This window comes from Squalius cephalus, assembly GCF_949319135.1.
Source record: "Squalius cephalus genome assembly, chromosome: 16".
Taxonomy (NCBI): Eukaryota; Metazoa; Chordata; class Actinopteri; order Cypriniformes; family Leuciscidae; genus Squalius; species Squalius cephalus.
The window spans coordinates 19,193,359-19,208,283 of record NC_137137.1 but is presented as its reverse complement, the minus strand read 5'-3'; the positions used below and the strand labels follow the sequence as shown (position 1 = coordinate 19,208,283).

Genomic DNA, 14,925 nt, shown 5'->3' with positions numbered 1-14,925 from the left:
ATCGATTTAAACACCTCAAGCGTTCAAAAACTCAAACCTCTGTTGAGCCAGGGGAGGGCGCTGCAGCCTTTTGAAGTCATAACACCAGACCAAAATAAAAGTCCCGTCCACAGAAAGTTCAGTGACAATGAAAATTTATTGGAATATCAATAATGTAGTACTTTAAAAGGTTAACAAAAACGTCTTTAAGGCATTTGCATCTGAAAACCAACAAATTTAAAATTATGCATTTGTCAGAAAGTGAGTACATTTAACACACACACAATATAATATAATATAATATAATATAATATAATATAATATAATATAATATAATATAATATAATATAATATATTCTTTTTTTGATCTGATAATTTATCAACTGGTATGCTTTGAAAGGGACAAAGTGGCAAACATTGTACAATAACTTACACAATGTGTCTAAATTAGAATCTTCACTATTTTAAACTTGTTCATTTGTCCCTAACATGGTGATCTTCCCTTTTTTTTTTAATAAGTGGTTCAATTTATTTACCCGAGCTTGACCAAAATCATTATTCAAATGTTTTACATCGCCCTGGTACTTAAAAAATAATTTATACAAATAATAATAATAAAAAAAAATGTTAAAGAAAATTCTTAGTGAATAAAGAAAGAAAATTCAGTGATTAGTGAATACATTAGGTTTTTTTCTGTCCCTTTATTGAAAGTATTTTCACCCAAAACTCTGACAGTCTCAGATTTCATTCAAAATATTTCATTTGTGTTTCAAATATGAACGAAAATCGTATGGATTTGGAACGACATGAGAGTGAGTAATTGATGAGAGAATTTTCATTTCCAAAAATTTAAATTCTGTTATCATTTACTCACCCTCATGTTGTTCCGAACCTGTATGAGTTTCTTCCTTCTGTTAAACAAAAGAATATATTTTGAAAAATAAAAAAGCTTCTCTCTTCTGTGAATATTTATATGCCTTTTAAGTTGTTGCTGTTTTTTGTCTGTAAAACTCTTTCCACAGTTGACATTTTAAATCGTTCTCTCTTTTTATAAATTCTCATGTGACAATTAAGGTGTCCGTTATGCATGAACCACTTTCCACATGGTGAAAAAAGGTGAAAGGCTTCTCCCCTGTGTGAGATCTCATGTGATTATTAAGGTGTCCTTTAAGATTATATCTCCTTCCACACTGAGGACAGGGGAAAGGCTTCTCGTTGGAGTGAGTACTTCTATGCATTTTAAGGAGATTCTTGTCTGTAAAAGTCTCCCCACATCGCCCGCATTTAAAATGTTTGCCTCTTGTGTGAACTCTCATGTGAACATTAAGCTGTCCTTTATGTATGAAACTCTTTCCACACTGATTACAGCTGAAAGGCTTCTCTCCAGTGTGGATTTTCATGTGGTAAGCAAGGGATTCTTCATGCTTTAAACCCTTTCCACATTGATGGCACTTGAAAGGTCTCTCCTCAGTGTGACTTCTCATGTGTCGTATGAGGTCCTTATTTATAATGAACCCCTTTCCACATTGATGGCACTTGAAAGGCTTCTCTTCACTGTGACTTCTCATGTGTGCCTTAATGTTTTTACTTATTTTGAACCTCTTTCCACATTGGTGACATTTGAAGGGCTTCTCCTCGGTGTGAATTATCACATGCCTGTTAAGGTGCTCTATGTCTTTAAAACTCTTTCCACACTGATGGCATATAAAATGGTTCTCTCTTGAGTGAATTTTCATGTGTAAATTAAGGTTGTCTTTTCGTATGAAACACTTTCCACACTGATCACATGTGTAAGGCCTTTCTCCGGTGTGAATCCTCATGTGAACCATTAAGGTCTTGCTTCGCGTGTAACTCTTTCCACACTGATCACATTCGAAAGGTCTTTCTCCAGTGTGAACCATCATGTGATCCTTTAAGGTATTGCTTCGTGTGTAACTCTTTCCACACTGATCACACGTGTATGGCTTCTCCCCAGTATGACTTCTCATATGGATTTTAAGGTTTCCTGCTGTAGAGAAAAAGTTTCCACACTGTTTGCAGGCAAAAGATCGTTTAGATCCCGTCTCCTCACTTTTTTGTGAGGAAGATTTTTCAGGTTGTGAGCAAAGTATATCTTCAGTTATGAAATCATGTTTCTCATACTGTACTTTGTCCTCCATTTCATACAGTTCTGGACTCTCCTCTTTAAGCGGCATCAGGTCTGAAAAGTGAAAAAAAAGTTAACCCCAGTTTAATGGTGCAAAGCAAAAGACATCATTCAGCTACAGTCATGTGAAAAAGAAAGGACACCCTATTAAATTCTGTTAATTATGTATCGGGACAATAATAAAAAATGATCTGATCCCTGGCAGATCTTAAAATTAGGTAAATACCTACAGATACCTCAGAAAAATACTGTGTCATTTATTTAACATAAACTAGGCAAAAATGGAAAAGCCACGGTTGAAAACCTAAGTACACCCTTACTGCTTTGAATAATTGAAGATTATTCAAAAGTGGAAAACATTCCAGAGTTACCAATCTTCCCAGGAGTGGACGTTCCAGTAAATTCACCCAAAGGTCAGACCGTGCAATGCTCAGAGAAATGGCAAAACACCCAAGAGAACTACATCTCAGACTCTACAGGCCTCATATAACATTTTAAATGTTAAAGTTCATGGCAGTACAATTAGAAAAAGACGAGACAAGTTTGGAAGGGTTGCCAGGAGAAAGCTTCTTCTTTCTAAAAATAACAAGGTAGCACGGCTTAAGTTTGCAAAGTTGCATCTGAACAAACCACAAGACTTCTGGAACAATGTCCTTTGGACCAATGAGACAAAAGTGGAGATGTTTGGCCATAATGCACAACGCCACGTTTGGCGAAAACCAAACACAGCATTTCAGCACAAACACTTCCAACTGTCAAGCACACTAGTGGAGGGTTGATGATTTGGGCTTGTTTGGCAGCCACAGGACCTGGGTACCTTGCAGTCATTGAGTCGACCATGAACTCCTCTGTATACCAAAGTATTCTAGAGTCAAATGTGAGGCATCTGTCCCACAGCTAAAGCTTGGCCGATATTGGGTCATGCAACAGGACAATGATCCAAAGCACACCAGGAAATCTACAACAGAATGGCTGAAAAAGAAAAGAATCAAGGTGTAGCAATGGCCCAGTCAAAGTCCAGACCTCAACCCGACTGAAATGTTGCCGTGGGACCTTAAGAGAGCAGTGCATAATCAAATGCCCACAAACCCCATTGAACTGAAGCAACATTATAAAGAGGAGTGGGCCAAAATCGCGAGAGACTGATACTGTCATACAGAAAATGATTTCTTCAACTTATTGCTGCTAAAAGTGGCTCTAGTCTTCAAGCAGTTGAATCATAGGGTGTTACCATGGTTTTTCCATTTTGGCTTTATTTTTGTTAAAGTCAATTTTATCACTTAAACTCATTTTTGTTTACCAAAATGACTAATTTAAATGTTTTTTTCCTTCATAGTTCGTTAGTTCACCCCAAAATGATAATTACCCTATGATTTATGCCAAGTTTACACTGAACAATTTAAAGCCTGATTTTCGCTCGTCGACAGGTTAAGAGATCGCCGAAAAATGTCCAAAATCAAAGGCAAATCACAAAAAAATGACAATGGGTTTTATTCTGCCTTTATATATATATATATATATATATATATATATATATATATATAATCAGCTATAATTGTGGCACTGATATGACTGGATTATTCAAAGCATGCCTAACATTTTTCAAAATTATCTTTCATTTGTTTAAATGTCAACAATTTAATTTAAAGAACAATTAAACAATTTAAAGAAACAAATAACAGAGTTCACATTTGAGAACCAACCTGTTTGTTTCTCAACATCTTCACGTTTCACTGGTGGTTCTGAAATTCTCATGTCTTCAGCCTCCTCTTTAATAAACGCCATCTTGATATGTCACGTTATCTCAGGAGTTTTTCCTGTATTTTGGACATTTTGTTATGTTAAGTATGAGAAAAACAATGTAGACTATATCAAAACCCAATGTTACTCAAGTATGAATTCACTTTACTTACAGACAAATAACACTCATCATTTATGAACCATTTATGAGCCATTTATGGGACAAACTAACAGGGTCAGTGGAAAAATTTTCAGACCATACCAATACTAATGTATAATATAATTTATGTTCCACAGAAAAAAAGAAAGCCATACATATTTGGAGCGACATGGGGGTGAGTATGACAGTATTTTCATTTTGGGGTCTAAATTTAATAATTGCAATTATTAACAGGAAGAAATCTGGCACTTCGTGTCAAGAATGTTGCCGTTCACTGTGTTTAACTACTCCTAAAAATCCATGCAGTAAATTTAGCCCGTGGCGTGCCTATCATTTCCCCAACCCACACTCTCGTGCTAATGGTACAGCCCACAGTTAACGTTATTCAAATAATAATTTCACTAAGTACACGGGCCATCACTAAACATAAGTAATTGATTAATTTCATGTTACTTAAAATAAATCGCTTTTAACACCTTAAATACATAATCGTTCAGAAACACAAACCTTTGTTGAGACCATAGACTGTAAAAAAGGTTGAGACAGATGAGAGCGGCGCAGCCTTTATGACGTCGATACACCAAAACCAAAATAAAAGTTCATATGTTGCTTCTTAAACGGAAGGCTGCATTTTTATAAATTTATTAATTTAATTCTTTAAACAAAAAATATAAATATAAAGTGCTTATAAAGACGAGATATAAAAATGAAACGGACATTTAAATAGCCATTTACAGAGAATGATAATAGTTCAGTGTTTAAAAATAAAAAACATTTATGATATTGGTAATTCTTATTCCACTCGGTTTTATTCAAACAGGTGGTCGATTTTCTGTTCTTGTGTGTCATTTTAATCACAAAATGTGTCCAGAAACAGGCAGGGAGAACTCGAGAAGAAACACTGACCTGGCATAGCTGATCGTACCTTTACATTATTTTATTTGTGGAGGCACAATCATTACATTGACAGACTTTATAGATTAGGAACAACAATTAAGTAAACAGAATGGAAAGGAATAAAATAAAAAAAAAAGAATAAAATATGTGACAAAGAATAAGTAAAACACCAGAAGTATGACAAAAAAAAAATGATCTGAGAAATGTATATTACTTGCACATTGTGCAAAGGTAAAATAGATTTTAAATTGAAAGAGATAGGTGCTATACTTGCATGACTGAAATAGCTGCATGAGAGGCGTTTCAAAGATGGCCGCCGAGGGAAATGACTTGTCTTAGTTCTCTCTCACACCCAATGGATGCAGGGAAAGACCAGCATCATTCCAGATACCTCAGCAAGCCCGGGCATTAACATCAATAGAGAGAAGAGCAAGGCAAAATAATTGACAGGAAAGGGGGACAGATGCAGATGTGAGAAAGCGAGAGCAGCTTTCCTCCAATTGAAGAACGTCTTGCGATCCTCTGAGATCAGCATCAACACCAAGACCAGGGTCTTCAACATCATTATGAAGCCTGTCTTGCTGTATGGAGCTTAGACCTGGAGAACCACCACCACTACCATGAAGAGAATCCAGGTTTTCATCAACACCTGCCTCAGAAGAGGCTGGCCAGACAAGAAAGTTCTTCAGCAGCGAAGAACTGTGGCAACTAATGAAACAGCAACGAGTGGAAGATGACATCCTCCAAAGATGCTGGAGGTGGATTGGACATACCCTCCGCAGGCCTGCAGACAGCATCACAAGGCAAGCCCTCACCTGGAACCCCCAAGTGAGGAGGATGAGGGGCAGACGAAGAAACACCTGGCGCCGTGATCTGGAGGCAGACCTGAGCAGGATGGGCCACATGTGAGGGCAGCGGGAACGACTGGCTCAGGACAGAGATGTCTGGAGAGAGATTGTTTAGGGGACACGCTACGACTTTGTCAGCTCTTCATGCACCAGTGGGGAAAAAAAGGGGGTCTAACCCCAGCTCCTCGACTGCCTGCATGGAGAGGACTCAGATGAGCTTGGAGTCCACCCCGGGCTGGGAATCATCTTGCTTGTTCTGTCCAGGGTTGTGGAATCCTTAGTGGGGTTTCGACCACTCCTCTAAATCTGATGCAGCCAGGGACTAGGATCATTGCTGTCATCTTCTTCGGACCCTCCAAATGAGACCAAGCCCCTTGCACCGGAAGAGGGACACTGATCTTTGCATCTTCAATTCATTATAATGAATTGATACATTTTTACAGTGTACGCTAAACGTTACTCCTTTTTGATGGCAGTGCATGGAAACCTTTTCTGGCCTTCGTTGTTTCAACAGTGTTTAATATCAGGGTCAAATTGACATTTTAAATTAAATAAAAACGACTGTCAAGAATGACAAATACAGAAGCATGAGAATTCTCTCAATTAATTTAAAACAGGTGTTTTGTACTTCTACAATGTTCTTTGATATCATCCATTGTTAGGATACTAAGCAGCCCCTCAAAGTTCATTTGGCACATTCTCAGCAGGGAAGACAGTGTTCTTTCTCTTAGATACGACATGTTATTGCCTGTTTTATCTGTTCTTTCGTTTGTTACTTTTACTTTCACTTTTGCAGACCGCGGCTGTCATTGGATTGGTTAAGATGCCTGCCAATCCTTGGTGCTAGTGACCCAAAATGGACATTGCAAAACAATGGACATAGTATCTTTTACACAGTTTTATCTCATTTGTAAAATTGGATAAAACAAAAAACAAAAACAAAAGAATGTATGCCTTGGTTTGAAAACACATTGTAGGCACAGAGACTTTTGATAAAAGTAAATAAAATCACCCGCTTCGGATGTTATCACCCGATTGAATGGACATTATCAGTGGTTATCGGTCCATTCTTATGGGCCAGTATGTCCCTACTGTGCCTCCTAGCAGGTGCAGTAGGTTGTTATCATCTATTCACATCGCTGATCAGCATCCTACAGGAAGAGACTCTCGATCCAGTCCCCCAGGAATACAGTCCGCCGCCAGACCTCAAAACTCCCGCGACTTTCAGGTAAAATGACAGAAAATTAAGACATTTTCAACTGTTCTTATTTAGTTTATGAGCTAAAAAAAACACATTTTTTATTCACATCGCTGATCAGCATCCTACAGGAAGAGACTCTCGATCCAGTCCCCCAGGAATACAGTCCGCCGCCAGACCTCAAAACTCCCGCGACTTTCAGGTAAAATGACAGAAAATTAAGACATTTTCAACTGTTCTTATTTAGTTTATGAGCTAAAAAAAAACACATTTTTTATTCACATCGCTGATCAGCATCCTACAGGAAGAGACTCTCGATCCAGTCCCCCAGGAATACAGTCCGCCGCCAGACCTCAAAACTCCCGCGACTTTCAGGTAAAATGACAGAAAATTAAGACATTTTCAACTGTTCTTATTTAGTTTATGAGCTAAAAAAAACACATTTTTTAAAAAAACTGTTATATTAAAACTAAAATAAGGTAACATAAAAGAGTTTAAACGAAATACCAGATATTGTTTTTATCGATTTTTTTTCCATTTGCATTTGCTGTATTTACCGGTCAAGCTAGCATTAGCATTAGCGATAGCATTACTAGTTTACTAGTTATTACAGCTAGTTTACTACAAAAACGTTGTTGTTTTTTATAGAAACAAAACGGTTAGTATTAGGCTACTAACAATTTAGCTTCCACCATGGCTAACTAACGTAATGAGTTAAAAAAAAAGTTAGCCGATGAGGGGAAAAAACGATTTATTACACCGTGAGTTTCCTGTAAATTAACGTTACACCTTTTAGCCTTAAAGGCGGTCTGTGTAATGACTACACTGTACATATATTTTGTATCTGCTTCATACAAACTCTTCATTCAGGCTATATCATGCTCGTATACCTACTGTATAGTGATAGTGATATCAGGTTTGTGGTAGCTCTATTTTGATTTATGTAAGCTAGCAACAACAGGCTAACAAAAATGCATTACTTGAATTAACCTTGAACTTGAAACAAAAAACCTATACACAGGTCTTTCTATCTGTCTGCTTTTCTGCTTATGTTTCTCTGTACTTGACTTTGTCCATCTCATTTTACAACTTTTGATTCCCAGATTAGTAAAAACTGTTCCACGATTGCAGTGGTAAGTTTATTTGATTTATTATCTATCTAGTTATGTATTTATGTCATGATCTCCCGGGTTTTTGGTGTTGTGTTCCTTTTGTGTTAGTTTTGCCTTAGTCTTGTTTCCTGTTTTTTATTTTGTTGGTTCATTCCCTTGTGCATTCTGTCCTGTTACTTCCTGCTCCTTGTCACGCCTGGTTTCTGTCTCATTGTTAGCCGCTCAGTGTACATATACCCCTAGGTTTCTTTATTTCCCTGCCAGATCCATGTTGCTTCCCCTGTGTCTTCCATGTAGTCTGTTACATTTATTTGATTTAAACTGGGTTCCTCCACCTGCCTGCCTCCTGACTTTGTTGCTGCATTTAGGTCCTCACCATCCACAACTCGTGACATCTCGGCCTATGTTTTAATACATCATGCACATTAAGGAACAAAAATCTAGCTTTTGTTGTATCCATTAGTCATGCATGTCTTTATTGCCTTTTTTTCCAGAGATGGGAAAAGCATTGAAAGGCACACGGTTAAGAAACATCAAGATAAAGGTGCTGAGGAGGAATATCAATGGTTGTGTAAAGGTTCATTACCTTACACATAAAGACATCCCCAAGCCCAGCTCCCAAGAAACAGGCCTTTTGGACTCCACACTTGTTCCATCAGAACAAGATGAAGCAGCAGGCTGTAGTTCATCTTCTGAGACTGCATACAGTAAGGCGAAGAAGAGAGAGCTAAACGCCTGGGATGCAGTCAAGGAGGACATGCTCAAAGTTTCATTTGAAACTTCAGCACCAATAACTTCCAAGTGTTCTGTCTGCCAACGGCCTGCTGATTATAGGTGCTTGGAGTGCAGCACCACGGCAGTCCTCTGTGAAGCCTGTCTGAGGAGCACTCACCACAATTCATTGCACGTCCCTGATAAATGGAATGTATGAACAACAGCATTCACTCACACATATACATATAGCAAAATATTTGTAAATCTTGTTTTAGCACAATACTACAATTTGTGTTGTCTTGAATTACTCATTTCCAAAACTATTAGTTAAAGTTATCTTTCTTTCAGAATTCTTATTATGAACCATCCTACCAGGGGCTATTCCTGTATTTACCCGAGGGCCATGAAAACCATGCTGTGTACAGGAAAGATATAAAAGTCATTGTCAACACAGGTTTGTCATTTTATAATGTTAAAAGTCATGTTTAATTTCCTTGACAAAAGAAAAGAGAGGCTGATGAAATGTTGAGCAATGACGTTCTCGTAGGAATTTCTCACTCTTCTGATGTGCAATTTTCCAGTAATAACATATCAGGTTACTGGTGACACAATGTCTGTGTTAATATACATTATAGTAATGATAATGGATTAGATTTATTTAGCGCTTTTCAAGACACAGAAAGAGCTCGACATTGAATCCATTATTCTTTCACTCATTCATACTTGGAGATGGTAAGCTACTTGTGTAGCCACAGCTGTCCTGGGCCAATGAGTGTAAATGGCCACTGCCATGCTGCCGTCTATCAATAAGATTGTCTATCATTATCAATAGACTATTTTATTGTATTCCTTGGTTATGTTTTTATGTATTTTTTTGGCAGGACGTCTCTGCACCATCCCTATAGATATGTGTGAGTGTGAACCTGAAGGCTGCACTCTTCTGCGGTATGGGCTCTGGCCAGCAACAGCTGAAAAGCCTCAAACTGCCTTCTCCATTCCTTTACTGGAACTATTTGTTTGTCTGTCACTGGAGTGTCAGGTTTCTGTTGAGGGTTTTTGCAACACTCTGCGCTGGAGAAACAATCTGACTCTTACAGAGGTGAGTCAGATTGCAGAGTTAATTTTGAAGTCCCATCTGTGACGCCAACATTTCAGATCATGATATATCACAACAAAGAGTAAATCATACGAAAACTAGGATCTTACAGTTATATGAAAGAAGATTGCTGATTTTTAATTTTTTATAAGAAATATATTTATAATTATATTTATAATTTGGTAATGAACCATGCAAAGTATTACTTTGGCTTTTAATGTTAATGATGTTTCAGTAACATTTTTGCTGACGCGGTTAATACCTAGGTTAACGCACTCTACAGAGCCTTGGTGGGAGAATCCATATCCCACTTTAGGCATCACCACTTCCGACAAAGGAGTTTGGTGGATATTTGCCCTCAGTTTGATGATGGGACCACGTGCCCAGCATGTCCAAAGGTGGGTTCTACTCCTAGCTTAGTTCATGTTAGATTAATTGATTGCAGTTCCCATGAAATGATCAGATTGAATCAATGTGAAGTGTTACATTTTTATATAATGGTAACAGTATATGTTCACCAGCCTGGTGTGAGTATGAATGAGAGAACTTGTGCATCTTTTATCTTTTTTGTTGCACCAGATACAAAACCAGAATTACTCAAGTTATTGTTTCCTAGGTGGATGGAGATATGATAGTAACTCTGGATGCCAACTTTGGCCTTGTGAGGAAACAAAGCTCAGGGACAAGCCTAGTTGAGCCCTTACATGGGACCCGCATGTTTGTTGCTGAAAATAATGTACAGGAATATCTGCTTTCACATCCTGATAATTCCAAGCCTCACGAGGTTAGTCACAGTTGTAGAATACTTTATCACAAACTTAAACTAATAGAAAAACACCTGTCTTCTTATAACCATCTGCATTTTTCCTTATCCCAGGACTGCAGTAACTTCAAGGCTGGCAACATGCTGAGATCACAAAAAAAAAGAGAAAAAGCTTGATGTTACAGGAGTGTTTGGAGCCTCCTGTCGTCATGAAATCCCACTGATGTTTGTAAACATGAGCCAAGGAGAACGGCAAGTCTATGACATACTGTAATAGAAGTGTATTAACCTGTGATATGTGTATGGGCGATATTGCAACATACTACTAAATGAGCTCAGCATAGTGTATCAGAATTCCCATGTTTTGTGTTGTTATAGGCTAGCTTATCCCCTGTATGTCATTGATGAGCTTCTTCAAAGATGCACAAAGAAGAACATACACTTGCGGGTGGTCTATGATATTGCATGTGTTGTTGCCTCACATTTGAACGTGAGTTCTTTTTTAAACTTCTGTGTAAAGTTTCAATATTTTCTAAAAGATCTTAAAATTACAAATAAAAGCTCTGCCATACTGTGTTCAAACAGAAATCAGGTGAGGGTATACCTCCCAACATCTCCTTGGCTGTGCCGGCTTTTCACGTTTATGGACACAAACTGCCCTGCCAGGTAATACCATTGGATTTAAACAGATGTCAGGATCTGTGGGAACACTTCATTCCCTCCTTGTTTAGCTTCCATTCTCCTGTCCACTGCACTGCTTAAATAAAGTAGAAAGGCCTGAAAGTAATCTTGAATCTAGCATTTTCCTGACGTTTTCTAAACTTGTTTCACAGCCGTGCTGTTGCGGACAATGTGAGATGTTGCGGACAATGTGAGAGGTTTTGTCAATCTATGTGATATTTTACAACTTTGTTTTAATCACAGATCAAGTACAGCACCAGACGGCTTAGTGGGTTTGGGCTTACTGATGGGGAAGGAATGGAGAGACTGTGGTCTTTCCTCCGAAGATTCGCCAGGGTCACAAAGGAGATGACTCCATCTCACCGGCTTGACCTGCTGACTGATGCACTTCTGCACTATGGACGGAGAAAATCTACTGACCTTGGTTAGTTTACCATTGTATGGCGATGTCATAAATCAGTGCTAGTAGTTTAACGCACTGTGCTTGTTGGTTTAAATTTTACACATTTTATATTTTCTGGAGTTTAGCTTGAACAAATTGTACTACGCAAGTAAATTCAAATATTTCTTTGCAGCGTTGAACCTCCTGCAAAAACTGGACAAAGCAGAGAAACTATCAACTCTAGCTGAAGAAGACATTTCATCTGTCATCAGAGAGGCACCAGGTAAATTGAGCACAAGAAGCAGAAGGAGTAAAAAATAAAATTGTGTTGATTAAGATTTACGATCATATAATTTTCCATTTAATTTACAACCATTTTGCACATAGTGGTATTATGTAGAATTGATCAGTCGGTTGTTTTGTTTGTTTGTTTTTATTTGTTTGTTTTTTTAGTGTTGATCTCTGAGCAACACATTGAGAGATGGAAGAAAAGAGAGATAGAGCTGTCCCAACAGAAACCAAAACCAATACGTAAGCAACTGAAGTGAATGTTTTAACCATTGTTTTAAGCAAATGTAACTACAGTAATTACCAAAAAAATACCTGACAAAAGAAAAGAAAAAGAAATATAGCTGTAACATTTTCATCTGATCTCCAGACACTGTCTCTAAATGGAAAAGGGACTACATTAAGGAGTTGATAAAGTTCTACAATCTCAAGTAAGAATTCAGTGTCTTGTCTACTGATATGTAATAACAAGGCACATTGGTGTAGGAAACTGTTGCAGTGGCCCTGTTCAGACCCAGTATTAACATGTGCTCTCACTGATACAAAGTGCCCTAAGTGTGTCTGACCTGGTATTTAAATGCATTCCAGTGTTTCCCCTACAGTGACTCAACTGTGGCGGCCTGCCACTGCTATATTGTTAGCACCACGCCTTTAAAAAGCACATGGACAAGGACAACGTCAACATTTCTGAATTGAATCCTCTGTCAAATGCTGTTAGAATGCTGTTACGTGTGGCAGGACAACTGACCTGGACAACTTCTGTGTGTGGTTTGGCCAGATCCAACCACATTGCGGTACACACTGATTATGTTTAGACCTGTGTTTAAAGCTGTCCACTGTTCATGTTAATACCAGGTCGGAACTGGGCCAGTGATGTTATGAATTCCACAATTATGTCATCTGTAATATTTGGTAAGGTCTAGCTTAGTAACTCTTTATGGTTGGCTACCACCAAATTGTCTGATATTCTTTTTGTAATACACAGATCTGGGACTTGTGAGGCATACATGGGGGATGAAACAGAGTAAGTTACCCGTCTCCATATGTTGCTGATCTTTGATATAATGTGTAAATGGTGCTTTGATAATATTCATGTACTACCTTTGTAGAACTGAGAACTCCCTGCTTAACATGGAGAAGAAACACCGCATTGAGACCAGATGGAAAGAATCAGATTTGAACTTCCAGTGTACTCTTAAAGACGTTGACCAGGAGCTCAGATCCCAGCTGATCTGCAGAGCTGGAACTGAATCCAGAGAGAGAGCAGTACTCCTCCAACTGAAAAGAAAATATCCAGGTAAAGTGATGTGGACAAGCTGAACAGTTTCATGAATGTATATACTATTAGAGAGACATTGTTTAGCACTTCTGGTTCTGTTAAAGTGACACACAAACATTTGGGCAAATGTGCTCCTTTTCCACCTCCCCTCGAGTTAAACAATTGAGTTTTATCTTTCCCCTGTTCATCCACCCGTTCTCTGAGTCTGGAGACCCCATTTGTGGCTTTAGCTTAGCAGGAATCATTGAATCGGATTAGATTCATGCTAAGCTAAAGCCACAAATGGGGTCTCCAGACTCAGAGAACGGCTGGATGAACAGGGGAAAGGTAAAACTCAATTGTTTAACTCGAGGGGAGGTGCAAAAGGAGCACATTTGCCCAAATTAAGGTTCCTTTAATGTTTACCAATAACCATAATAAATAACAAAAAGACCAACTGTGCTTTCTGTTTTCTGACTTTGCTTCAGATGGGCAGGGCATTGCCATAAGACTGTCCAAACAGGTGGCCAACTCCAATAGAAGACTAAAACAAGCAATCAAAGAATACAACAGCATACAATGGCCACCACAAAGGAGCATCTTCCCTGCAACAATGCATTTTGAGGAAGCATGTGATCCCTCTTGGCCCGTCTACTTCTGTCTTGATGAAGCTGTGAGTATAGTTACGTAACCATAAACCACCCAGGAACCATATTCCATATAGAAACCATCTAAATAATTTTAGAGATCACTTGGTAAATGGCATAGTTCTCTGGGTTGTTAAGTTGTGATTGTTATTGTCTTGCCCTTTCCAGATTGAAGAAGATGAAGTCCCAAGGAGTCTGAAAAGACGAGGGATTGATGCCTTGCACATGAAGACACGGGCAGTTGAGGAAAAACTCCTGGTTTACCATGAAATGAGAAATGTAACTGATCACCTCCATCAGCAGCACACCTTTCTGTGCTCTGCCATCGATGACACAGAGCAGCCTGGTGCAAAAGCTGCTCTCATCCAACGCCTCAGAGAGCTGGAAAGAAAGCTACATGAAACCACTGTGAAGTTTAATCAGCATGTACCAGACATTGTTCCCTCAACTTGTGATTACATCACCACAGACAACTCCTGCCTGTCTCAGGACCACCAGACATTAAGTACACAGACACTGGTGTATAATGACGATGTTGGTGCTAGTGATTGTGATTGTGATGAAGACAATGAAAATGACAATGATGATGATGACAGCAATTAGGCTGACTGTGGTTTCCTTTTTTCTTTTCTTCAGTGCCAATCTAGAAATACATTTCAGATGTAATTGATCCTCTATCGCTGTTCATTATCAAATCAAATCAAATTTTATTCATACTAAGTAATACAAAGTGCCTCACAGAGGTTAAAAACAAATTGTTCATATTGTAATGGCAATAAAAGCTTAATGAAATAAAGTGAGTGAACTATTTTTTCCCCTTTTGTGTTAGCGTAATTTATAACTTGTAATCTAACCTTTATTCTGACCCATATACAGTGTGTACAGAAAGTATTCAGACCCCTTTAAATTTTTCAGTTTCATTTTGCTAAAATCAAAAAAGTTAATTGTATTTCTCATTATACACTCAGCACCCCATCTTGACAGAAAAAAAACTTTGAATTTATTAAAAAAATATC

General features: G+C 38.2%; 3 protein-coding genes across 3 annotated transcripts in view; 1 reads left to right on the top strand and 2 right to left on the bottom strand.

The window, feature by feature from the left end:
- Positions 1-14,925, bottom strand: part of LOC307173554 (hereditary hemochromatosis protein homolog) — a 76,452-nt gene that overhangs the window by 28,266 nt on the left and 33,261 nt on the right. The gene's annotated exons all lie outside the window — the stretch shown is intronic.
- LOC307174204 (uncharacterized protein) lies at positions 493-4,598 on the bottom strand. Its single transcript, XM_079897926.1, has 3 exons — positions 4,533-4,598; positions 3,829-3,942; positions 493-2,179 (listed from the first exon to the last, which is right to left on the bottom strand). The coding sequence occupies exons 2-3, from the start codon at positions 3,908-3,910 to the stop codon at positions 1,038-1,040; spliced, it is 1,224 nt and encodes a 407-aa protein (XP_079754052.1). The 5' UTR covers positions 3,911-3,942; positions 4,533-4,598; the 3' UTR covers positions 493-1,037.
- Positions 6,753-14,719, top strand: LOC307174009 (uncharacterized protein). The gene is made up of 20 exons (XM_079897630.1): positions 6,753-6,998; positions 7,090-7,170; positions 7,263-7,343; positions 8,072-8,101; positions 8,575-9,005; positions 9,143-9,248; positions 9,676-9,893; positions 10,157-10,288; positions 10,507-10,674; positions 10,768-10,905; positions 11,032-11,143; positions 11,239-11,319; positions 11,578-11,758; positions 11,910-11,999; positions 12,170-12,247; positions 12,375-12,435; positions 12,990-13,028; positions 13,114-13,301; positions 13,751-13,935; positions 14,078-14,719. The coding sequence occupies exons 10-20, from the start codon at positions 10,877-10,879 to the stop codon at positions 14,510-14,512; spliced, it is 1,479 nt and encodes a 492-aa protein (XP_079753756.1). The 5' UTR covers positions 6,753-6,998; positions 7,090-7,170; positions 7,263-7,343; positions 8,072-8,101; positions 8,575-9,005; positions 9,143-9,248; positions 9,676-9,893; positions 10,157-10,288; positions 10,507-10,674; positions 10,768-10,876; the 3' UTR covers positions 14,513-14,719.